At 36.6% G+C, this 26953-nt stretch overlaps 2 protein-coding genes across 2 annotated transcripts in view; one reads left to right on the forward strand and one right to left on the reverse strand.

The window, feature by feature from the left end:
* LOC124450952 overlaps positions 1–26953 on the reverse strand; it is a 101393-nt gene that overhangs the window by 14236 nt on the left and 60204 nt on the right. The gene's annotated exons all lie outside the window — the stretch shown is intronic.
* LOC124451165 (uncharacterized protein PF07_0021-like) lies at positions 15359–20047 on the forward strand. Its single transcript, XM_047001796.1, has 6 exons — positions 15359–15624; positions 16961–17244; positions 17792–18176; positions 18998–19034; positions 19105–19451; positions 20029–20047. The coding sequence occupies exons 1-6, from the start codon at positions 15359–15361 to the stop codon at positions 20045–20047; spliced, it is 1338 nt and encodes a 445-aa protein (XP_046857752.1).

Raw genomic sequence — 26953 nt, forward strand, 5'->3', positions numbered from 1 at the left:
GTCCAGTTTTTAAATTCAGTAAGGTCTAATGAATCATAACCTACCCTAAAACACCATGCATTGTTACTTTGCATAACGATATTAAAACGCAAAAGAAATCGTAAGATTCTAACGATTTTTTATTTAAACGCTTTGAACGTGGTCAAGACGTGGTCTCTTATATTGACCACTACAGATTGAAAAATTTGGTTACAAAATCCTAGTTTAAAGATGATTTCTTTTGTTTGTATTTAAATTATAAAAATAGACCACCGTGATCCTTCATAATAACTTCATATTAATGCAAGCAAAATTTAACACATATCATTTGTGTTATGATATGAACTGAAAAACCGTATTAATTTGTGTAAAAGTTGATTACCGATTTACATATTTGACTTGCACAACTTTGTGATGATGTCATACATTTTCAATGTCATTCCATTTATTGTCATAATAATTTTGAATTTGCAGGTTTATATTGCATATTTTCTTAAATGACGCTTGCCACCAATAAAGGTGTTAGTTTGACACCCTAAAATTAACAGTGCATGTCAAATTTGTTAAGTTTCCGCAGATGTTATTGACGAGCTAAGAAGGAAACTTCAAACTTTGCATTTCAAATGACTCATTTTTTCTCAAAAAAGAGAGCATGCTTCACAGATGCTATGTTGTTTTTATTTAAAAATAGCTGACATCTAGAAGTAGTCAAAAAAGTGATCTAAATATAAAATATATTTAGCAAAAAAATTTACATGCTGATAACAAACATCAAAAAATTGCATGAAATATTTTATATGAAAGGGTTATTATTTTTTGTCCACAAAAGAGAAATAAATATATCATCGAGGTAAACTGATTCTTTATGATTGAGTTTTTTTATTGTTGCGCATTAACGTTATGCCATAAACGCAAGAAAATATCACTTTAATCATGGTGTGTGTCAGTCATTTAATTTGCAGCCAAAATTCATCTTTATAAGATACATATATACGATGATAGAAAATTTCAAAGCTTGTTTTCCTAACAAAAACTTTTTAAAATTTCATCGATGAAATGTGCTGCAAACTTGTGTAGTATATGAATGCCGAAATAGTGCAAGAAAAGAAAATATTTCATGACACGGGTAAGCAAGATAATATGGTTTGTCATTCAAAAAGTCGGGTTAAATTGTTGTTTGTCAATACTTGAAATGTGATGGCATTTGGCATGTATTTCGTTCATGTTTTTTACTACATAATTTTATTTTAAACAGTGTTTTCCCAATAAATTTTATTCTTTTCTTGAGGCACTAAGCAACCAGTTCTTTTCGAGCTATACATGTCTTGCAATCAAGAGAGCTCACTTATAAATAATTAGGATTTGTTTATAATATTTTTCTGAAAAAATAATGGTTTGTTAAGAATAGAGTTGTGTTAAAATTGAACAATATTTATGTTAAAAACACTGTGATAAATGAAGTATGTTGTGTGGTGTAGGGAAGCCTGCAATTTGTTCAGGCTATGTAGATTTTTTGGTGTTTACTTACTGTAAAAAATATATTTCTAGAGAAATGAATAATGATAATGGTGAAAAACTTACCTAGTATAAACAAATATTAAGGCTGGCTATGCCACTGTTCTAGGTACGTTAATACACCAAAACCAAGATAGGAACTGCTCTGAACCAAGATTTGTTTCCATTTACAAATTTTTACTATAGACAAGCTTATGATTTTGTGCATGAAAAGTTTGATTTAGCATTGCCTCATCAGATATCAATCCACACTTGGTATATTCTTAGGTCATCCAGGATTCACATGGAATGCTTTAGTTGCAATGAAGTCAAAGACAAACAATAAGAAGTAGAATAGCCGGGAGTGGATTGGAGAACTAGAATTTAAATAAAATCGATAACTGAAATCAATTTGCAATTATAATCAGTTTTAAATTGCAAAGAGTCCACTTGGACCTGTAGAAAACAACTAGTTTCTCCCAAGATTACTAGTTTCTTTGTACAAATTCTATTTTTTCCCAAACTTGATTCTTCAAAAATTTTGTAATACCAATTACTTTTACTTTTAATACACAAGACTATTTATAAATCTTACAACGCATGTTGACACTGTTTTAATGTTTTATTCTATTGCAGCAATACACAGTCTTATGACAGAGAAGCTAAAACTCTTTGATTTCAAAAGTTGTAATTTAAATAAAGAATAATTTCGATTCATTTAGTTCTACCCTGCAGTTGTTCAAGGATTGTACTGAATAGTTAACTATCCTATTTTAATATCTTGGTTAAAAAATTCCCAACCGAAAACAGCATTATGTACCACAATTTAAGTTGAATTCTGTTCTTTTTCTAGCTCACAAAGTTTAAGATATTTGCTTTACATGTACTCAGTAGAACTGCCAGAAATATCTGAATCGACATAATCCAGTATTAAAGTAAATGGTTTGAAAATGGTTACAAACATGTAAATGGTTACAAACATGTAATAATCCAGTATGATAAGTTAAAACAAAATTTATCGATACCCATTGACCATACTTAAAACTGACAATACTTGTCAACAAACAAGATTTAACTAGACGTCGGGGGTTTTCTCGTGGATTTGTGTGCATACTTTCTAACACTTATAGATCTAATCGATAAAGATATTTTTATCAAGCTCTTTACGAATACATATTACAGAGAGCAAAGTTTGTATATAAACTTTAAGGTATTTTATGTTGATATTTGAGTGATTCATTACAATCAGAAATCAGGAATACATAGAATAGAAATGTAATTGATAGAAAAAATATTTCATGGCTTCCCGTATAACATAACATGTGCTAAGATAAGATTAATACTTCATGCAATAATATTATAGTGTAACATTACATCATCAATAATACTTCATATTGCTAACACTCCCACTTAATGTGCACTATAAATGTTCTTTAAGAATTACGAATTCTTAAACTAAAATTTCTTTGACACCTAACATGTCTCGAAAGTTTTGGAATGTTTGCTTTGGTAAACTTTTCGTCATAACATCCGCTAACATCTGATCTGTACTACAGTATTGAACAATAATGGAATTATCGTTGACCTTTTCTCTAACAAAATGATACGCAACGTCAATATGTTTAGTGCGATTGTGAAATCGTGGATTCCTCGAAAGTTCAATTGCCCTTGGTTATCTTCGTTCAGTATAGATGGTTGATCTTGATTTATTCCAATATCCGCTAGTAAACGTCGTAACCATATGATTTCCTGTGTTGCATAACTTAGTGCAACATACTCAGCTTCAGTCGAAGATCTTGCAACACAAGATTGTCGCTTGCTGCTCCAGCTGACGGTTGATTTGTTTATCTGGAACACGTATCCTGATGTAGATCTTCTTGTATTTACATCACTTGCCCAATCAGCATCTGAATATCCAACCACTTCGCATGTTGAATCTTTGCTTTGAAAAACAAGACCATAATTGATTGTGCCTTTTAGGTATCTCAACACTCTTTTTGCTCCCTGCCAATGCTCCTTTCCTGGCTTTGACATAAATTTTGAAAGAATACCTACAGCAGATGCCAAGTCAGATCGAGTTGCCGTTGTCACGTATGTCAAACATCCGATAAGTTTTTGATATTCATGAATATTTGTTGCGGTCTCTTCTTCGGGCAGATTCTGAAAATGTTTTCCAGGTTCTAACGGTGTTGAAACAGGTTTGCAATGTTCCATGTTGAATCGTTTCAAGATTCCTTCCAAATATTTTGATTGACTAATTGTCAATTTTTTTCTTTTTCTGTCTCGTTTGATCAGCATACCAAGGACATGTTCGACTTCATTTAAATCTTCAACTTTGAACTTTGATGCAATGGCTTTCTTCTCCACCTTCAGCATTTTCGTAGAATTGGAAAATAGGAGAATATCATCAACATGAATAGATAGTATCACGAAATTCACATTTCCATCTTGCTGTTTAATGGATTTCACGTACAGACATGGATCACAGCTCATTTGATTGTATCCTTTTGATTTCAGGTATGAGTCGATGGCGTTGTTCCAACATCTGGCTGACTGTTTTAAACCATAGATGCTTTTTCAATTTGCAGACATAGTCAGGATGCTTCTTACTAATATAACCTTCAGGTTGTCGCATATAAATTTCTTCATCCAAATTTCCTTGTAAAACGCTGTTTTAACGTCCATTTGGTGAACTTCCCAGTCTTTGCATTCGCTAAAGCTAACAACGATCGAACAGTTGTATTTCGTATGACGGGTGAAAATACTTCATGATAGTCGACACCTTCAGCTTGTGAATAGCCTTGTGCAACTAGGCGAGCTTTATATCTCTGTATTTCTCCATTTTCGTCTCTCTTCACCTTGAAAACCCATCGGCTTCCAACAATATTCCTATTATCTGGTAATGGGACAAGTTCCCAAGTATCGTTCTCGATAAGTGAATGAAATTCGGAGTCGGTTGCTTTTCTCCAGTCATGTCCATGTTCTCCAGAATAGGCTTCGTTGATGTTTGCTGGTTCGTTGATTTCCGCAGTTAAATCATTGGCGATGTAGCATTCTTCATCAAACCTTTGGGAGGTCTTCTTTGTCTCCTTTCACCAATGTTTTGTACTTCATTCATAAATCTCTCCTCGTACGTTACTCCCACTGGCTCGTTATCGTTGATTTCTGCATCCATGTTGACGTTTTCGATAATTGGATTCAAATCAAAATCTTTACCTGCTTGCGTTGGAGTTTCTTTGATAATCACCGGAACATTTTGCTCTTTCTTTTGATCAAATGCAGTCAATGGTCTTTTGTCTTCACCAAAGTCATGGAATTGTGTTTCCACAAACATTGCATCACGGCTACGGATGAATTTCAATCCAATAGGGTCATAAAACTTGTACCCCTTTGTTCCGTCAGGGTATCCCACAAAAAGTAATTTCCGGGATTTTGGGTCTAACTTCTTACGCTGGTTCTCTGGAATATGTACATAGCTCACACAACCAAATACTCGTAGATTAGCTACATCCGGTTTTCTTCCATATAGACATTCGTATGGAGTCATATCCTTTACTGATGTTGTAGGACTTCGATTACGTAAATAGACGGACGTATTTACAGCCTCAGCCCAAAATTCATTTGGCAAATGTGAATGAGACAGCATAGAACGAGCAGATTCAACAATGGTACGGTTCATTCTTTCTGCAATGCCGTTTTGCGCCGGATTATGAGGTACACTTAACTGATGGATGATACCATTTTTCTTCAGGAAATCTTTAAATTGCTGTGAGCAATATTCCCCACCGTTATCAGATCGTAGGGTCTTGATAGGTTTGCCAGTAATGTTGCGAACATGACTATGAAATTCTTTGAATTTCTCTAAAACTTCGCTTTTCTTCTTTATGAAGTAGATGTACGTATACCTTGAATAGTCGTCGATGAATGTGATGTAGTAGCGCGATCCACCAAAAGAGTTTACAGACATGGGACCACACACATCACTGTGTACAAGCTCAAACGGTTGGTTGGCACGGTAATGGTCATCTTTCGGATAAGAACACCGATGTTGTTTCCCCATCATACATCCCTCGCAGAATGAGATATTTTCATTTACATCACTCATTCCTTTAACCAAATCTCCATTTAACAATTTACGAACATTGTTCATTCCCAAGTGACCAAATCTGCAGTGCCATAAATGCAAGCTTGAATTTGATGCGTCCTTTGCAATGTTCACATGTTCATGTCCAATCCTTAATTTGTACAATTTTCCACGTATGTCCCCAACAGCTAGAAGTTTGGAATTACGAGATATCTTACACTTGTTGCCTTCAAACATAACAGTAGCTCCAAGTTTTATCATGGCATAGACTGATAGTAGATTCTTGTCCAATTCTGGTAAGTACAATACGTTGCGTAATGATATGTTCTGAACGTGATCATCAAGTTTTGCTTTCAAATGATAGGTACCTTTTCCATATGCCAAGATTGATCTATTATCGCCTAGATTCACCACCGAGGGTTGCTTGAATGTCACATAATCCGTCAGTGCTTCTCTTTCATATGACATATGCTGGGTAGCACCAGAATCTATGATCCAATCTGATCTTCCAATAAGTTCAGATCCATTGCTTATCAAGGCTTCATCCTCGTGCACTTCGTCATATTGTCCTTCGGCACAATGCGCTTGAGTGTTTCTGTTTGCACCATTCATAGTTTTCTTGTTTGGACAGTCACGAGCATAGTGTCCTTTCTCTTGACAATTGTGACATTTTCCTTGAAAAGGTTTTCTGTTGCTTCCATCGTTCTTCCCGTGTTTATTATTTTTATCACCACGATTCCTACCACGAATAAAATTTCCTCTATGAGCGGAATATGCATCTTCCTTAGTGTTCTTCAAATCATTAGTACGGTCCACATCATTCAGAATTAAGTTCTTTACTTTTTCAAAAGAGATCTCTGTTTCTCCCATGGCATCTAAGGCTGTTATTAGTGGTTTGTATTGCTCAGGTAAGCTAGCTAACAGCGTCATAGCTAATTCTTTGTCATCCACGCTGACTCCCATTTCCTTGAGTTGCTCATGCAGCGATTTGAGATGGCTAATGTGTTCAAGCACACTATCTCCAACATGGTATTTACAGGAATAATACTGTTGGCGTAGTCTCACCTTCTGAAGAAGTGATTCTCGTGCGAATTGATTTCTAATTGCATCCCATGCCTCCTTGGCAGTTTTCGTATCTCGCACGTGGATCTGTTGCTCGGGCTCGATGGCCAAACAGATGTATGTCCACGCTTTCTTCGCAGCCGAGTTAAACTTTCTTCGCGTTTCAGCACTAGCATCCTCATTTGGAAATTCAGCTGTTCCCTCCGCATGCTCGAAAAGATCCAGACTTTCCAAATACAGCTTCATGTTGAAAACCCATGAGCGGTAATTACTGCCGTTCAGTTTCGCGAACCTTAACGCATTCGACATATCCGACGTGGCCATGCTTAAATTTCGACTATATAACGTTTTTTATTTTTTATTGCAATTCTTTTTCACTCAGATACTGACCTTCTACGTCCTGGGCCCATAACCTGTTGATATTTGAGTGATTCATTACAATCAGAAATCAGGAATACATAGAATAGAAATGTAATTGATAGAAAAAATATTTCATGGCTTCCCGTATAACATAACATGTGCTAAGATAAGATTAATACTTCATGCAATAATATTATAGTGTAACATTACATCATCAATAATACTTCATATTGCTAACATTTTATGTTCACGGTCCCACTAAGGAAATCCGTCTACTGTTATTTAACTTATTTTTAATCTAAAATGTTGTTTGACTATACTTTAAGTTTATTTACCGTAGATTTTCTTTATATAATTGCGTATGTGTTCTGTAAAACCTAAAAGCATATCTCTGCATCGAAAGCGTAACGGTTCTTGAGTTTTTAACACTGGTTGAATTTGTAGTGAACAGAATAAGTTTATTAGAAATTAGGAGAGAGAGAATAATAAAATCAATTTTTCAAGGGGAAGTTTTTCATGCAAAATTTCCTATTTGCCGCCATGTTTTTGATACCTGGTTCCAGACCCCTTTTCCCTTCCAGGTAATTTATAATTATAATTTTCAAACGTGAGTCAAGAAGCACACTCTAAGGGGGTCGAAGGGGCATGCTCTGCCGGAAAACTTTAATTACTAGGGTAATGGAAATGCAATTTCCAGCATTTTAGAACGAACAATAATCTTATTTCATGACTATCATTTAAGTGCAAAAATATTTATTTTCTAACATTGAATTACATGTTTGTAAATGTAGATTGTCCAGGTTGGTATAGTCCTGAGAAGGACTGTTTATGTTGTCGTTGACTGACGTTTCGACAACCTTAGCGGTAGTCATCTTCAGAGTAAAATGAGGAGTAAACGTCAGGTTAGCCGTATTTGTTATCTGGTTCTTACGTCATTGTATTGTGTGTACAGGAAATGTGTATTGTCATTCTGAATTAGTGTGAAGTGAAATGTTTTTAGTTGAGATGTGCAATTTAGGTGTGATAAAACAATACAATGACGTAAGAACCAGATAACAAATACGGCTAACCTGACGTTTACTCCTCATTTGACTCTGAAGATGACTACCGCTAAGGTTGTCGAAACGTCAGTCAACAACAACAAAAACAGTCCTTCTCAGGACTATACCAACCTGGACGATCTACATTTACAAACATGTAACGATACTCCCGTGTTCAAACCATTTACATTAACATTGAATTAGTTATTAAAATGTTTCGCTGTTTCGCCTTATGTCAGGGACTCATCAGCATGTCTAGAAATCTGACTGTCGTTTTTATTTGACAGCCTGACTCTGACATGGACATCTACATACCATCACAAACTGCAAAGAGTAATTATCAATCTAGAACTTTTAAAACATTTTAAATGGAAAAGGTCCCCCAAATTAAACAAGATAAACAATATGCACCATCCTCTGATAGGAACTAACAAAACCATTAAAAATCTTCAAATCACTCATATCTAAAACTCTCTCGTTCTTATAACGGAAGGGAGGGAAAACATAATTCTTTTGAAACCTAAAAACATTCCCAACCAGATTAGAGATCTCATTGGTAGATATACTTTCAACCATTTCTCTATAAAGGGCTGCATCAAATTAATTATTAGGTGCATGCCTTGGTTTGCAATCAATTGTTTTAAGCTTTCTTGTAAATGCACAGATTCAGAGAAATATTCTGGCATAGTACAACTAATAGAAGCCGCACTGGATTGAGCATTATTTTTCATGCGATACCTTTACAGCAATGGCTGCTACTTCAACAAAAGTCCTAATCATTGTTTCTTCTTTCGAAAAACTTTGAAAATAGTACCTTTCTCATTTGCTGAAATTTTTTGGTCTCCGCATGAGAAATATGTGAGGTGGAATTGCTACAATTTGAATTTTTCCTTGAGCCCTTTGCTGCAGATGTTGCTTCAAGGCAACAATCATCAAATGCGATGGCCTTGATTCGCGAAAAAATTCATGCAGCAAAGGGTTACACACGTACAAAACTATGGCGTACGTGCGACGTACGTGCCCGAAAATCTTCTCCAAGTTCATGCAACGCAAAGCACAACATGCGCGATAAATTACATACGGCAGTTAGCTAGTAACAGCTGCAATCCACTACAGATGTGGCTATGAGCGAGTTTTCCTTAATTGACCCTTTGCTGCATGGTATTGCTCCAGAACAACAACCAACGAACACAATGGGCCTTGATCGGCAAAAAAATTCATGCAACAAAGGATTACACTAATTAAAAAAAAGTAGAGTTGCAAAATGGTCAGGTTGAAATACTTGACCAGTTTTAGGTGTTCCTTCAAAGCTAAGATGTGTACATGATTAGAATTTTTTAAGTTGAATAAAGGAGCTCAATGACTGCTATGTGTTTTGAGCTTTTCTTGATCAAGATAATAAGAGTGGATTGATCTTTCAATGACAGAAGACAAGCCTAAAATTCGGAAAAATAATAACTTCTGAACTTGTCATGGCAGTTCAACAATGAGTCTTTTTTAACAAAATCTTTGCCAGTGAAACTTGAATCCAAGCACTCCTGTTGATACAGGATTTTTTACACTGATTGAAATATTCCGCATAGTATTTATCAATAGTTGAAAACAAATGGTAATTGCAGTAAATGTTGCCATTTTCAAATAGCTCTCAAGCATTCAGCAGCCTCATTATGATTACCAGCTTTTTATCAATTGAGACATTTAGTGACACAGAGCTATAAAGGAAATTTCCAAAAGGATCTGATCAACATGTACGATAAATCAATGATCAATTGAGACATTTAGTGACACAGAGCTATAAAGGAAATTTCCAAAAGGATCTGATCAACAAGTACGATAAATCAATGATCAATTGAGACATTTAGTGACACAGAGCTATAAAGGAAATTTCCAAAAGGATCTGATCAACAAGTACGATAAATCAATGATCAATTGAGACATTTAGTGACACAGAGCTATAAAGGAAATTTCCAAAAGGATCTGATCAACAAGTACGATAAATCAATGATCCATATTCAAACAATCTTGAACGCGCTTTTAAAGTAGCTTGCACACAAAAATTACAAAGCTAAAAAGGAGATGGAACACATAGGAATGAAATAAAACACGTGCTTTTCAAGCTAACAAAGAATTTAAAGAATTATTAAAAACGTGCATGAAACATCGGCATCCAAAAATGCGGATTTTTTGTGCTTCATCCTTTTTAATTGCCATTTTTCATTAATTATTCATATTCAAACACAAACCTACGCATAACTGATAACGATTATAACGGCAGTTTAAAAAAAAGTTCAAAATAATCGGCAATTTGAAACGCATCAGCAAAAATTCCTAAAACTTTCACATCTTGAAGAACATGTGCCATATTTTCATCCTTTGTGTTCTAATCGTATTTTAGCTGCGTCATTTCCGTGCGCAAGCTTTTTCAAAAGTGCTTTTCGGGAACAGAATTTTTACCCAGAAAAGGTTATTATTTTCGAAAATTTTATAGTTAGACTAACCATTAGAAGTTTAACTACCCATTTACACGAAAGGGTTTTGCAAATTTTACGCGTTGATGACTATAGTGACGTTTTCTAAACTGTTCAGTTTTTGTGGGTAGCCGCTGCGCATGCTAGATAGCTCTGTATTGAAAGAGTTGGGACACTTATTGCTCTTTGCATTCTGCGTAACGATTGGGTAAATGTGGTCACATGGGTATTTTAGCCGCCATTTTGTTGAAAAGCGGGAAGTTTAACTATTGTTTACATAGGAGATTAATTACAAAGTTCTTTTAAAATGGTTTCATGTTGCGCGGTTGATTGCAGCATTCGAAGAAACGATGGATATAGAATGTACGCGGTCTCGAGTGGGAAAAAGAACATTTAAAAGAGAAAGAAAGGGCTCTGCGCAATAAGTCTGGAACACTTCAATCCAACATCTACCTCTCGTCTTTGTCAGCATGCCATGAAATGATTTTACTTGTGTTATTAGAATATCAATTAGAATAAAACGTTTTTTAGAAGGATTGATTACTTGTATCATATCTCGTGTACCAACCTTATTTAAGTACAGTATTGTTATAAAAGTGACACTATTGAAATTATAAATTCTCGTTTAATTTTTCTTGTGTACGCTTTAGGAAGAATTAAATGATTTCTGTAGTGTAACTTTTTTTGGTGGACACCCTGTATATTCGTTGATAAACCTTCTTTCAAAACTCTATGATTTTGCTAAACGGCTTCGTAAATAAAAGTGATAATTTTATGAAAATGCACTTTGAAGCGAGTCAGTTTGAGCCAATTATTCTCCGTAAATTGAAGCCAAATGCAATTCCCATTCTGTTTTCGCATCGAAAACCAGTACTTCGTAGAAAAAGTCCAAGAAAACGAATTTTTAGAACAACGGGCAAGTACTTGCTGTGTTTCGTAAATGTTTCTTCGGTATGTGTTGACTTAAAAATCTCTCTAATGCTTCAGAATCTCTCTAAACCTTGTGCAAAAATCAACTCCGTTAAACGCTAACACGGTTTGGGCAAGCAATTTTGTTGAAGAGAGCGAGGTCAGTGAATTAATGCAATCTGAAAACTACGATGAAAACTGTTCTAAAGTCAAATCTTTTGAAGAACTTGAAATTAGAAGATGGCGGGAAGAAATTGTCAAACTGAAAAATAAGAACAAGAATCTTCGTAACAATTTATCAGCTATCTTCAACGATGATCAACTTTTCTCACTAGAAAAAAATAGAAATGAAAAACGTACACAGGGTAAACGTGACTTGTTTTAACATTTAAAAATATTGTATTCATGTAATGATGAGAGCAATTTTTAATTTACTAAGTTCTATAAATGGTATAATTTCAGTCTTTTGGTGCAATTCCACCATTGAGCAAGCCACACAACTAAGATATTCCTGTGGAACAACTGGCTATAACATGTTGTTGGACTTTAACTAGCCACTACCCTCCTTCGCACATTAAATAGGAGATATAACATGTTGTTGGACTTTAACTAGCCACTACCCTCGTTCACACATTAAATCAGAGAATGCGACACATTGGTTTCTCAGCTGGTATAATTTCTGAGGCTTGTTTAGCACTTGCCGAGAAGGTATACTTGCATAACTAAAAAGTTATTTTAAGCAGTTATCGCTACACCTTTAATTATGTTCTTACATACAGTTACTTTTCTAATATTTCATACCAAGACAAAATCCATGACAGATGAAAAGCGTGACAGTTATCTTCTACTAGATCAAACGTCCTTCAAATCTTCATATGACTTTGATCAAAAACAGGCTCAGTAAAAGGACAATGTACCATTTCTGGGAGCAAATACAAGTCAATGGTAGATGTTATGGCAAATCAAGCATTTGTCCTGATGCTATGTGGCTTGACAACCAGATGGAAGCAGGTGGTAGCTTACTACTTTACAGGAGACTCTTTTAATGCAGTTCAGATCAAGCAAATAATATTGTTATAATAGAAAAAGCTCATGAAAGCAACCTTAAAGTCATGAATATCACAATGGATATACGAGGTGGTAATCAGGCAATTTTAAGAAAATTCGCTATATACTGTAAATTTTCAAAAAAATACGAACAATTGGTATTATCTAATTCATTCTCTCATCCTGTGGTTGAAAACATGCAACTAAGCTTCATGCCAATTGTTCTACACTTGTTGAAATATATCCGAAATCACTTGAACCGAAAACAAGTTATTTATCTACCAGATTATGTGGTTCGTGACAACAACCTACCAAGTAATGCAGTTACAATGCGCTTTGTCAAAGAGTTGGTTGACCATGATTAAATGCACAACATGAAAGTAGCACCACACTTGGACGATAAAGCTTTAAATCTATGTCATTTCAACAAAATGAAGTAAGCTTTGCGAAGAATCTCTTGTCAAGAAAAATAGGAGCAGCAATTCAATACCTGATTGAAGAAGAAATTATAAGTAAAGAAGCTTCAGCAACAGCTTTGCAACAGAAGTTTTGCAACCAAATTGGTGTGTGGTATGACACAATGCATGCCTGGAAAGGAAACATCATCTTATGAAGCAGACAAAACAGCTGACAAAATATCTTTTCTTGACATAAAGCTTCCAAAGAGTTGTCTTAATGACAATCATTATGTATAGAAGAACAACATTGTGATGATGATTGACTTGACCAAGAGTCAAGGACTGTAAAGCCTAGAACATCTTGGTGGTTACTTAGTTCAGCAGTTCATCAAACTCAACAAACATTGTGAAAACTTGCATTAAGGCTTTGAGAAAAAACCGCCCGCTTCCACTGGAGAACATGATTACCAAGTAAAAGCCCAATCATTTACGCAGTTAAGGGATTATACCATAACATCTTTAACTTACATCTCACGTGCTGTTAAAGTTCTTCTACGTGTGCAGAACAGTTGTTTACAAAAACGCAAGATGAAATACTTCTAAAGCAGAACGTTGTAACTTTCCTTATTGAAAACTGTAAGCAAATCCTTGCTGAAACGAGCATTCCAGATTGCCACAACAAAATTGCTGAAAAGCTTCTTTACAATTCGCAAGCGAATTTTCATTAAGACCCCGTTTACACTAGGGCTAAAGTTTTCGGATTCATCGCAAATCTGGGATGTTTTATGTTGGATTTATTTTCTGTTTACATTTGCAGTCATTAATCCGGAATGGCCGCACACGAGCACGACACAATTGACTTTGTGGTATATCCTACTGTAGCTCAGTTCGGTAGTCCACTGGGTTAAATTAAAGCTGTTCTAATAGCACGATATCCATACTACCTTTATCAACTAAATTCAAAAGATACTGATCCCTGTCGCTCTGTAAACATGCAAAAAAAGCCAAAAATTTGTCTTCTCTGCCTATAACGCTATATTGTATATGCTGGCTTTTGGAACAAAAATGGCGGACGCTAGGCAGTTTTACTTCTGGTGTCCTAACTCCTACAAATAGAGGGAGTTAAGACACCAGAAGTAAAACTATGTAATCCATGAACAGGAAATACAAAATACTTTCGATCACTTACAATTATTGAGCAAAGCGTTTACTATAAAACATTGTTTGCAATAAACACAAAATCTTTGGAAATGTATAGACTTTTCAAGACATGATTAAAAAAAAAAATATTGAAAAACACGACCCGATGGCTAAAAACACAATTAATTCCCTGTATAATTATGTTGAATAATCATGTCATAAGGCCTCCCCCGAGCTAGCGCTGCCTCCAATAAGCGCCGTACGTGTGGTGAGAAAATTAATACCGCTGCACTTGTTCGAACAAACACGGCTTACATCCAAGACACGTCAGAAAACGTTTTAAAACTTAACTGTAAGAAAATGGCTTTAAGTGAAAAATCCTTTAAAACGGAAGAAATCTAAATGACGTCAATAGATGCGATTCTTGAGAGCACATGCATTTTAGACGTGCAATCTAAGCTAAAGCGTTCGAAAAATGCAGAAATGGTGAAACACTCACTTAATTTTAGTCCTATAACTAAAGTTAATTTTTAAATATTAAACGAGTTTGGTGTAAATGATATGAAATATACAATTCTATTTGAATTATGTTCATTTACCTACTTCATTTAGTCCTATTTAGTTGATTGGCTACCCACTGGTATGCATTGCGTACCTATTTTTTGATAGCTAGCTAAAACCCCGGTGAGTTTGAGTTTCGAGCGATGCACTTTAAAAAACAGGCCTCTCTTTGGCGCAACAAAATGAAATGTTGATTATTGCTAAAGAAGTAAATGGAAAATTTTAAAATTTTAAAGTAACCCCGCTTGGTGTATGCTTAACATCTAAAGTTAATAAACGTAGCTACTCGTATTTTACATTTTGTATTTGACGTACAAGACGTACGACAACGAGACGTACAAGACGTACAAGACGTACGACAACAAGACGTACAAGACGTACGATAACGAGAAGAACAAGACGTACGATAACGAGACGTACAAGACGTACGACAACGAGACGTACAAGATGTACGACAACAAGACGTACAAGATGTACGACAACGAGACGTACAAGACGTACGACAACGAGACGTACGAGACGTACAAGACGTACGACAACAAGACGTACAAGACGTACGATAACGAGAGGAACAAGACGTACGATAACGAGACGAACAAGACGTACGATAACGAGACGAACAAGATGTACGACAACGAGACGAATAAGACGTACGACAACGAGACGTACAAGACGTACGACAACAAGACGTACAAGACGTACGACAACAAGACGTACAAGACGTACGACAACAAGACGTACAAGACGTACGACAACAAGACGTACAAGACGTACGACAACGAGACGTACAAGACGTACGACAACAAGACGTACAAGATGTACGACAACAAGACGTACAAGACGTACGACAACAAGTCGTACAAGATGTACGACAACAAGACGTACAAGATGTACGACAACAAGACGTACAAGACGTACGACAACGAGACGTACAAGACGTACGACAACAAGACGTACAAGATGTACGACAACGAGACGTACAAGACGTACGACAACAAGACGTACAAGATGTACGATAACGAGACGTACAAGACGTACGACAACAAGACGTACAAGATGTACGACAACGAGACGTACAAGACGTACGACAACGAGACGTACAAGACGTACGACAACGAGACGTACAAGACGTACGATAACGAGACGAACAAGACGTACGATAACGAGACGAACAAGACGTACGACAACAAGACGTACAAGACGTACGATAACGAGACGAACAAGACGTACGATAACGAGACGAACAAGACGTACGATAACGAGACGAACAAGACGTACGACAACAAGACGTACAAGACGTACGATAACGAGACGAACAAGACGTACGATAACGAGACGAACAAGACGTACGATAACGAGACGAACAAGATGTACGACAACGAGACGAATAAGACGTACGACAACGAGACGAATAAGACGTACGACAACAAGACGTACAAGACGTACGACAACAAGACGTACAAGACGTACGACAACAAGACGTACAAGACGTACGACAACAAGACGTACAAGACGTACGACAACGAGACGTACAAGACGTACGACAACAGACGTACAAGACGTACGACAAGACGTACAAGACGTACGACAACAAGACGTACAAGACGTACGACAACAAACGTACAAGACGTACGACAACAAGACGTACAAGACGTACGACAACGAGACGTACAAGACGTACGACAACAAGACGTACAAGATGTACGACAACGAGACGTACAAGACGTACGACAACAAGACGTACAAGATGTACGACAACGAGACGTACAAGACGTACGACAACGAGACGTACAAGACGTACGACAACGAGACGTACGAGACGTACAAGACGACGACAAGACGTACAAGACGTACGATAACAGAACAAGACGTACGATAACGAGACGAACAAGACGTACGATAACGAGACGAACAAGATGTACGACAACGAGACGAATAAGACGTACGACAACGAGACGTACAAGACGTACGACAACAAGACGTACAAGACGTACGACAACAAGACGTACAAGACGTACGACAACAAGACGTACAAGACGTACGACAACAAGACGTACAAGACGTACGACAACGAGACGTACAAGACGTACGACAACAAGACGTACAAGACGTACGACAACGAGACGTACAAGACGTACGACAACAAACGTACAAGACGTACGACAACAAGACGTACAAGACGTACGACAACGAGACGTACAAGACGTACGACAACGAGACGTACAAGATGTACGACAACGAGACGTACAAGACGTACGACAATAAGACGTACAAGACGTACGACAACGAGACGTACAAGACGTACGACAACAAACGTACAAGACGTACGACAACAAGACGTACAAGACGTACGACGATAAGACGTACAAGACGTACGACAACGAGACGTACAAGACGTACGACAACGAGACGTACAAGACGTACGACAACAGACGTACAAGATGTACGACAACGAGGACAAGACGACGACGACAAGACGTACAAGAAGTACGACAACGAGACGTACAAGACGTACGATAACGAGACGAACAAGATGTACGATAACGAGACGAACAAGACGTACGACAACGAGACGTACAAGAAGTACGACAACGAGACGTACAAGACGTACAACAACGAAACGTACAAGACGTACGACAGCAAGACGTACAAGACGTACGACAACGAGACGTACAAGATGTACGACAACAAACGTACAAGACGTACGACAACAAGACGTACAAGACGTGTACGACAACAAGACGTACAAGACGTACGACAACAAGACGTACAAGACGTACGACAACGACGACAAGACGTACGACAACAAGACGTACAAGACGTACGACAACGAGACGTACAAGGCGTACGTCAACGACGTACAAGACGTACGACAACGAGACGTACAAGACGTACGACAACGAGACGTACAAGATGTACGACAACGAGACGTACAAGACGTACGACAACAAGACGTACAAGACGTACGACAACGAGACGTACAAGACGTACGATAACGAGACGAACAAGATGTACGATAACGAGACGAACAAGATGTACGATAACGAGACGTACAAGATGTACGACAACAAGACGAATAAGACGTACGACAACGAGACGTACAAGACGTACGACAACAAGACGTACAAGACGTACGACAACAAGACGTACAAGATGTACGACAACGAGACGTACAAGACGTACGAAAACGAGACGTACAAGACGTACGACAACAAGACGTACAAGACGTACGACAACGAGACGTACAAGACGTACGACAACAAGACGTACAAGATGTACGACAACAGACGAACAAGACGTACGACAACAAGTCGTACAAGATGTACGACAACAAGACGTACAAGATGTACGACAACAAGACGTACAAGACGTACGACAACGAGACGTACAAGACGTACGACAACAAGACGTACAAGATGTACGACAACGAGACGTACAAGACGTACGACAACAAGACGTACAAGACGTACGACAACGAGACGTACAAGATGTACGACAACGAGACGTACAAGACGTACGACAACGAGACGTACAAGAAGTACGACAACGAGACGTACAAGACGTACGATAACGAGACGAACAAGACGTACGACAACGAGACGAATAAGATGTACGATAACGAGACGTACAAGACGTACGACAACAAGACGTACAAGACGTACGACAACGAGACGTACAAGACGTACGACAACAAGACGTACAAGACGTACGACAACGAGACGTACAAGACGTACGACAACGAGACGTACAAGATGTACGACAACGAGACGTACAAAACGTACGACAACAAGACGTACAAGACGTACGACAACGAGACGTACAAGAAGTACGACAACAAGACGTACAAGACGTACAAGACGTACGACAACGAGACGTACAAGACGTACGACAACAAGACGTACAAGACGTACGACAACAAGACGTACAAGACGTACAAGATGTACGACAACGAGACGTACAAGATGTACGACAACGAGACAAGACGTACGACAACAGACGTACAAGACGTACGACAACGAGACGTACAAGACGTACGATAACGAGACGTACAAGATGTACGATAACAAGACGAACAAGACGTACGACAACGACGTACAAGAAGTACGACAACGAGACGTACAAGACGTACGACAACGAGACGTACAAGACGTACGACAACAAGACGTACAAGACGTACGACAACGAGACGTACAAGACGTACGACAACAAGACGTACAAGACGTACGACAACAAGACGTACAAGACGTACGACAACAAGACGTACAAGACGTACGACAACAAGACGTACAAGAAGTACGACAACGAGACGTACAAGACATACGATAACGAGACGAACAAGATGTACGACAACGACGAACAAGACGTACGACAACAAGACGTACAAGACGTACGACAACAAGACGTACAAGACGTACGACAACAAGACGTACAAGACGTACGACAACGACGTACAAGACGAGACAACGACGTACGACAACAAGACGTACAAGACGTACGACAACAAGACGTACAAGACGTACGACAACAAGACGTACAAGACGTACGACAACGAGACGTACAAGACGTACGACAACAAGACGTACAAGATGTACGACAACAAGACGTACAAGACGTACAAGATGTACGACAACGAGACGTACAAGACGTACGATAACGAGACGTACAAGATGTACGACAACGAGACGTACAAGATGTACGACAACGAGACGTACAAGACGTACGACAACGAGACGTACAAGATGTACGACAACGAGACGTACAAGACGTACGACAACAAGACGTACAAGACGTACGACAACGAGACGTACAAGATGTACGACAACAAGACGTACAAGACGTACGACAACGAGACGTACAAGACGTACGACAACGAGACGTACAAGATGTACGACAACAAGACGTACAAGACGTACGACAACAAGACGTACAAGACGTACGACAACAAGACGTACAAGACGTACGACAACGAGACGTACAAGACGTACAAGACGTACGACAACGAGACGTACAAGACGTACGACAACGAGACGTACAAGACGTACGACAACGAGACGTACAAGACGTACAAGACGTACGACAACGAGACGTTCAAGACGTACGACAACGAGACCTACAAGACGTACGACAACGAGACGTACAAGACGTACGACAACGAGACGTACAAGACGTACGACAATGAGACGTACAAGACGTACGACAACGAGACGTACAAGACGTACGACAACAAGACATACAAGACGTACGACAACAAGACGTACAAGACGTACGACAACGAGACGTACAAGACGTACGACAACAAGACGTACAAGACGTACGGCAACGACATTAAAGCACTCGTAGGAAACGACTGCAGTGAGTGACTAGAGTGAAGTGAGTATACTCAGGTCAATGTATAGCATAAATGTGATTTTTTGTTGATTCTTTATATTTGTGGATAATTTATCTTTCTGTTTTATAAAGACGTACTTCATCCTTTCTGTGTTTAGGTTGTTATTGGTCGGTTAGGACTTATTGCTGAAGTAAAAAAATACAAGTTTATAAAGTATACACAAATATTTTAGTGATATAGCGTGATTGTTATAGATATATGTGTGTTATGTAATTTGTGATCATCTGAAGTAGGATTTCCAAAGCCAAAGTTACCAGACATTATGTATCATACATAATAATGTTTCATTGAATTTTAGCCAGTGATATACAAGGCGGAAAGCAAATTCTTATTATAAATAATAAAGCGCAAGGATAAGTGGAATTCACAAGAAAACTCCATGTCTGTATATTTTGTGATTGTTTATGTTTTTGTTTCTATCGTGATTTCCACTTATCCCATTTCATACCATCTTATCCCAGTTTTACTTTCACATTTTTCATCCCACCATGTAATTTAATATTATGTAAATAGCTATTATATATATAAATACCTTTATACTTGTAATTCAATACTGTCTGATGATGTCTTGAGAACCAAGTCGAAACGTTACGCTTCTAAATAAATATTTCTTTGCATACGGCATTTTTGTATTGAATGGCTCTTTTAAAAGTACTTTGCTGAGCTTAAATATTTATAAGTAAGTAAAATGTTTATTGTTACGTTTACAATTGTCACAAATTGAAACTGTACATTTAAAGTTGTATCAACCCAAACATCATGATAATAAGTTTTATTTTAACCATTGAAGACAGAAAGTGAGAATTAATGTTCTTCATTATTTTAATCAAGAAAATATTATCCAAAAAAATTTAATTCCTCAATTCAAATGAACTTATGTCAAAAACGTAAAGTTTTATTGATTTTCATCATAGTTATTGACATGACGTCACGATGATGTTTTTACATACGAGAATTGTTGACAATATATAACATTTTGTTTCTTTAAGTTCATTTTATACATAATAAACGTACAAAAATGATCTCTCACATTTTTCAACTAATGACCATTAAACTCGAGAGCTATGATCTATATGAAGAAATTATACAGAAAGTCACTGTATAATTTCTTCAAAATAATCTTCATCTACAACAACACCATATTATCAAATGACTCACAATGAATGAGTTGTCGACATTCTTTCATTTCTATGTAGTGAACGTCTTATTTATAATATTATATAATAGCCGGAAGAATTTAAGCAATTTCATTTGTCGAGAGCTATGATCTATAAGAGGACAGACGCACGGAATTGAGGTCACAGAAAATTTCTTGTTTTTAAATGACAAACAAACGGAGAATTGATTTAAATACTTACCTGAATATATCCCTGAATGGGCAAATAAAAGAAATTAAGAATGCCCAGTTGAAGCATTGGACGCATTTGAGCAAAAAGAAAGAAAAATCCGGTTTTCAAACATTGATTTGCCCCGGCGGCTCGTGGCCACTCAGTTTTTATCACAATGACGTCATACCCGTGTATCTATGACTGTATAGACAACTGTTGAATGTTATCTATATGTTAAATACAAAAAACAGAATTATCTAACCATACATTTTTATTAAAAAGTAAATCATCAACATGAAATTTGTTCAAAGGTACAATACATAATAATAAGTTTGACAGAGCATCTTACAGTAGTAGTCTAATCTAAAGGATGCCCTGTTTAAATGACAATTCATTTATGAAGATTACAAGTAGAATCTTAGAAAGGAATAAACAAATATTCATGATCAATTAGTATAGAAGCGCTCTTTTTAAATACAAGTCATTTGTGTTATAAAAAGCAATTATACATCGTTTCAGATTATTGCAAAACATAGATAATATTTACATTCTTTAATAGCAGGAGGTAAGACATTCCAAGAAATAGTACCGATAAATTTAAAAGACCTTTTGCAAAATTGGTCCAAATTTATTTTTGGTATATATAGACAATTTCTTAAAGATTGCCTGGTAGAATAAGTATACTTCTTCTGTAGTAAACTATAGTAGGTGGAAACAAGCAACCATCCTTACGACCATCAACATCTATGTCCAATTTTCTCAAAAGATTTTTGAATTTACTATTAAAGTTTGAGTTGATGTATTTATTCAGGAACATTAAATTTTAAAAATTTAATTCTGTTTTTTAAACTGTCAACAATAGCTAAATTTCCGGTATTGGAATGCATAGTTATATGAGACATAAAACAACCTTCGTTAAGTTCAGCGCACGTTTTACCACTCTTTAAATCTACAGCAACCAATGACGACAAAAACACTCCAATGCAATAAGATTTGTGTACGATTAGGTTGGAGAACAATGAAGGGCGATTGGCATCATGCAAAATCGCTTTCACATCACCATTCTCGTGAAAAGTAATTACATAAATGGCCATATTTAAAAAGTCTATGCAAAATGTTATGACTACTTGCTTACTATCACTTATATAGCAGTCGAACTTTAGATCATTTACAGTTATCTGTTTTAGAGCAGTTTTTTTAATGACAGCTGTTATAGGTATTTCTGCAGTATGCCAAGGTTTCAAGTAAAGTTGATTGTTGTTATTTCCCCATTTCCATAAGGTGTATTCTGTTTTGTTTACAGTTAAAATAACAGAATTATCAGGTGATACAGCTGCTGCTTTAAATTTTGAACTTTGGACAGGAAGTCTTTTGTTGTATTGTATCTCACCCTTGGTAATTCTAACAACTTGAACAAAATCTAGTTCATCAATACAAACTAAGACATCACCAAATGTTAAGATTTCTTCAGGTTTAAATCCAATGTTAACATGCTTTGCTTGAGTAGAATCTACAAAATTTTCAGACGAAGTTGATATCTTCGTAAGATGATCAGAACCATCCCATATCCACAATAAACCATCCGACCACCAACATCCTAATGCATTCTTCAGTTGCATTGGTACAGTTTGAATAATAGTGCAACGTTCAATGCTCCAAATATGAATGTTGACGTGGTCACCAACAGCGAAAGCAGCAAAAAACGATCCATCCGGTGAAAAACAACAACATTTAATTTCAAATTTCTCAAAGATAAACGAAGGTCTCCAAAGATGATCAGTTTTGAAAATTCTAAGCTTGGAAAAATACGGCACAACGTAAAATTCCTTAAACGAGATGGGATGGACTTTATCACTATTCCTTTCAACACATGGACACGTAGCATATGGTAAAAACTCGATTTCTCCTTGATCGTTGTCTTGATTTGATCTTAATCTCCTTATCTTGATTTGCCTTGATCTCCTTGATTTTGTCAACAGAGTGATTTCAGAAAGCTTTCCATTCTGGCTTGTATGATAAAAAATACAATCCCAATATTGTTGTCTTATCATTAATAATAAACATAGTCCAATATTGTCTTTACATGAAAACATATCGATTGCCTTTGGGAATTGAAAAACATACCTTTCTGCAGAATGCGACGTCTCGCCGAATTCTGCTAAAAAGAACTCTGAATATTTATCGGTGCATTGTAGTTTTTGGTAATCAACAACGCAGCGTCGATCAATTCTTTGCAAAGTTATTAATTCCACACAGTGAACATATCTCTAGAATAAATTCCATCATATCTTGCTGTAATAAACAAACCAGAATCTGAGAAAGAGCAACGATTAACGACATCATCTGACTGTAAACATAATAACAAACGTCCATTGTTAACGTCCCACAACTTTACTTCAGCAGATCCATCACTAGTTACCAGTCTATTTCCGGTAGGTGAAAAGGAGCAACAACAGACGATTCCAGGTACAAAACAAAAGTCCTGTCCTTTTGTAAAGGGATATATGTTATACAGGGAAATAAATGTGTCTACATGATCCCACTTATCCAACCTTGAATCATCGAGTGCAGTGCCTAGAATGCATCTTTCTGTAAATTCAGGAAGTTCAAAATAGATATTTGACCATTTTCATATCCTACAGCAAGAAGTTCTTCATTGGACGACACACAAAGAGATGTAACGTTAGCACGCAAGGAGACAGTCAAATGATGATGGTTTGCTAAATATGTTGAGTCTGAATTCTCAAACCAAACAAACTTTCCTTGTTTCAATAAATCCCTTGCCAATAATCTTTTTTCGTTACTTGCATAAATTCTGTTTGCAATAGCTGGTAAATGAATTAAAGATGCATCAAGCTTTTCCGTCACATACTTATCTGTTGTAAGCCAATAAATTAATGCTTCCTCAAGTACATCTTTTTTCAATAAAGTACGTCGTTCTTTAATAATTTTTCGCAATTCATACCAAATTTTATAAATGTCATTGTTTTCCACACACATTAACCTCGCACAAACCACTTTGACATCTACTGCCCAACTAAAGTCAACATTTTCACCACATTCTATCATATGATAGATTCCATTCTTCAAAGCATATTTAATCATAGCAGTGTTCATCTGACCTTCAAAAATGTTCATCGACTTGATTTGTTCAAACACTTTCTCACAAGCATGCCATAACAACTTATGACCAGTTTTTGGATTAACTGTAAACTCATGCTCTTCATAACCATCTGATTTTAACCAATCAAAGAGAGACTTGTGATACACGGTCAAATAATCATCGTAAATTGGAAAAAATTGCGATAGCACTTCACGTATTTTACTACGATCTTTAAACTTCATGACATCAGAAAAACCTAAACATTGAAAAAGAAAAGACAAAGGCAAATGACTTTGATAAGCCACCAACACTTTAAGACATTCCGTAAAGTTTTCATCGGAAATAACGGTTTTGTGTGTTGATAAAATTATTCCTTTCAATAATTCTTTCAATCTCTTGAGTTGTTCTGTGTAAAATTTACTCAACCCAGTAGGAACCAATTGTATAATATTCTTAACAGTTAGTTCAGTTTTTTCTCTTTTTAAACTCTCTTGTGCGTGGTAAGCGTACAGAAATGAGCCATCGCATTTTGTAACTAGAAACTTAAAAGCATCATCACTATTTTTTCGCCTGATGACTCAACTGATGTCTCAAATACTTGTGCAGGTCTTTTTCATTGTTTTTATCACGAAGATGAGTTGTAATTTCTACAGGATTCTTGTCTTTCAACTTCTTTTGAACAGGAAGTTCTGGACGACTGGTGATGAAGATTTTAATCCATTTAGGCAGTCGGTCAAACTCTTCTGCAATCAATTCCAACAATTCACTTTTGCCATTAACTTGGCTTTCATCTAAGGCATCAATAACCAAAAGCATAGGTTCATGATCTTCCAATGAATGCAATGGATTATGTAATAAAACACGGAATTCATCGGTGACTGATTCGTAGGAATGTTTTCTCTGTAATTCTTCATTCAGTTTACTTTTAAAATCTGATATTGTATGACACATGCTACTAGCCAATGATTCTATCAACATTCGAGGATTCCTCTCATCTGACCGATTATATCTGCAGAAATGAGAAGCAGCAAGTTTCTTGTTTTCAGAATATAGTCGACACAACTCAGCAGCAAACACACTTTTGCCAACGCCAGGACCGGCAATCAAAACCATGACATTAGAAGCATCTTCACTTCTATTGTTAAACCAAGTGTCGAGTTTTTCAAATAACCATTGTCTAGTGCCTTGTAAGTATTTCTTGTTAAGATCTTTTATAAGAGAGTTGAAATTAAACTTTCCAAGCTTTTCAATATCAGAATATGTTTTGTTCTGTAATATTTTTTTTACTCCTGCTACATCAGCTTTTGTTTTATTTATATCCTCATTTAAGTTTGCCATCTCTTGTTTGAGACCTTTCTTTTTATTACTTTCACATCTTCTTTGATTTTTCAGTGACATCGAGTAACTGCTCTTCTTTTTATACCATTCTTTTAACATTTCGATATAGTTTGCCTCATCGGTGTGAGGGAGCTTTCTTTAATTCATCTATTTCAGTTTGTTGAATACCCAAACCAACCAATGCTTTTGAAATTTCCTGCCACAAGTACTCAAACTTACTGTCATCTACACTAGTTGTAGTTATGTGACCGTACACTTTGTTTCGATAAAACTTTATTCTGGCAATATTTGTTGAGACTGAGTTATCTGAAGAGCAAGGAAGTTCATCCCATCCTGTAGTTGGTGCTGTTAGACCACATATGTTACGCAATAAGACAGTCAATAATGTGATGTCAAAGTTTTCAATGTCAGGGTCACCAATTGACGGGTAAAGAAGATCCCATTGCTCATTCTTGATAACTTTAAATCTCAAAGATGTTAGTGTCTTCTTTGTAGAGGGATCTTTAAGTTTATCAGCTAAACTTGATGGCTTTAATAAAGATTGCAATGTATGGGTCAAGGCTTGTTTTCCTTTATTTATCAAAAGTTTACTCAAACGAGATCCGTTTGCCTCAAACTTCAAGTTTTGAGGTAGTGAAGCCATTTTTCAAGCTAGAAATGAAGAACGAGTTTGTGAAAAAAGCATTAATTTGCAATGTACAAAATGAGCACAAAATAATTCTTTTCTTTTTTATATACGTTAAAAAATACGTTCACTCTTCTCATTAACAAGACCCAGTAATTGATAGCAGTGGCGTAGCTAGCGAAAACTATTTGGTCGGGCTCACGACAATTTAAATTGCCGAAGGATCTTATAGTAAAGCAGAGAAACAGTTCAAAAATAGTTGCAGATATGTGATTTATTTTCTCAACACCACATACATAAATAGATACCTATGTACATCTTGTAAAGAAACTTTGACAAAAGAATCGAAAAATGCTCAGATTTGTCATCAACAACTATCAAAAGTTGTGACGCCGTTCATTGTCGTGCTGAAATGACAATCATCATTGACTGCATTGACATGCCATGGACGTAAGACATCATCAGTATGAGAAAGCAAGTCTTCGTGGTTTTTCAATGAACTTCTTTAGAACCTCATCATGCAATGTGTTGGCATCTTCTTTCTCTGACAGTATGTCTTTGTGAATGGAAATCCTGCAAAGAGAACTTAAACGTCCTTGGCTCATAGTATTTCTAAGATAGATTTTTA

The sequence above is a fragment of the Xenia sp. Carnegie-2017 genome, unplaced genomic scaffold (assembly GCF_021976095.1).
Source record: "Xenia sp. Carnegie-2017 unplaced genomic scaffold, XeniaSp_v1 HiC_scaffold_24, whole genome shotgun sequence".
Classification (NCBI taxonomy): Eukaryota; Metazoa; Cnidaria; class Anthozoa; order Malacalcyonacea; family Xeniidae; genus Xenia; species Xenia sp. Carnegie-2017.

Bases quoted from the DNA above. Each gene is read 5' to 3' on its own strand.
- LOC124451165 (XM_047001796.1), top strand. From the start codon at position 15,359: ATGTACGACAACAAGACGTACAAGACGTACGACAACAAGTCGTACAAG. The intron at 18,177-18,997 runs GTACGACAACAA...ACGACGTACAAG, and splicing joins GATAACGAGACGTACAAGAC to ACGAGACAACGACGTACGAC. The intron at 19,035-19,104 runs GTACGACAACAA...GAGACGTACAAG, and splicing joins GACAACAAGACGTACAAGAC to ACGTACGACAACAAGACGTA.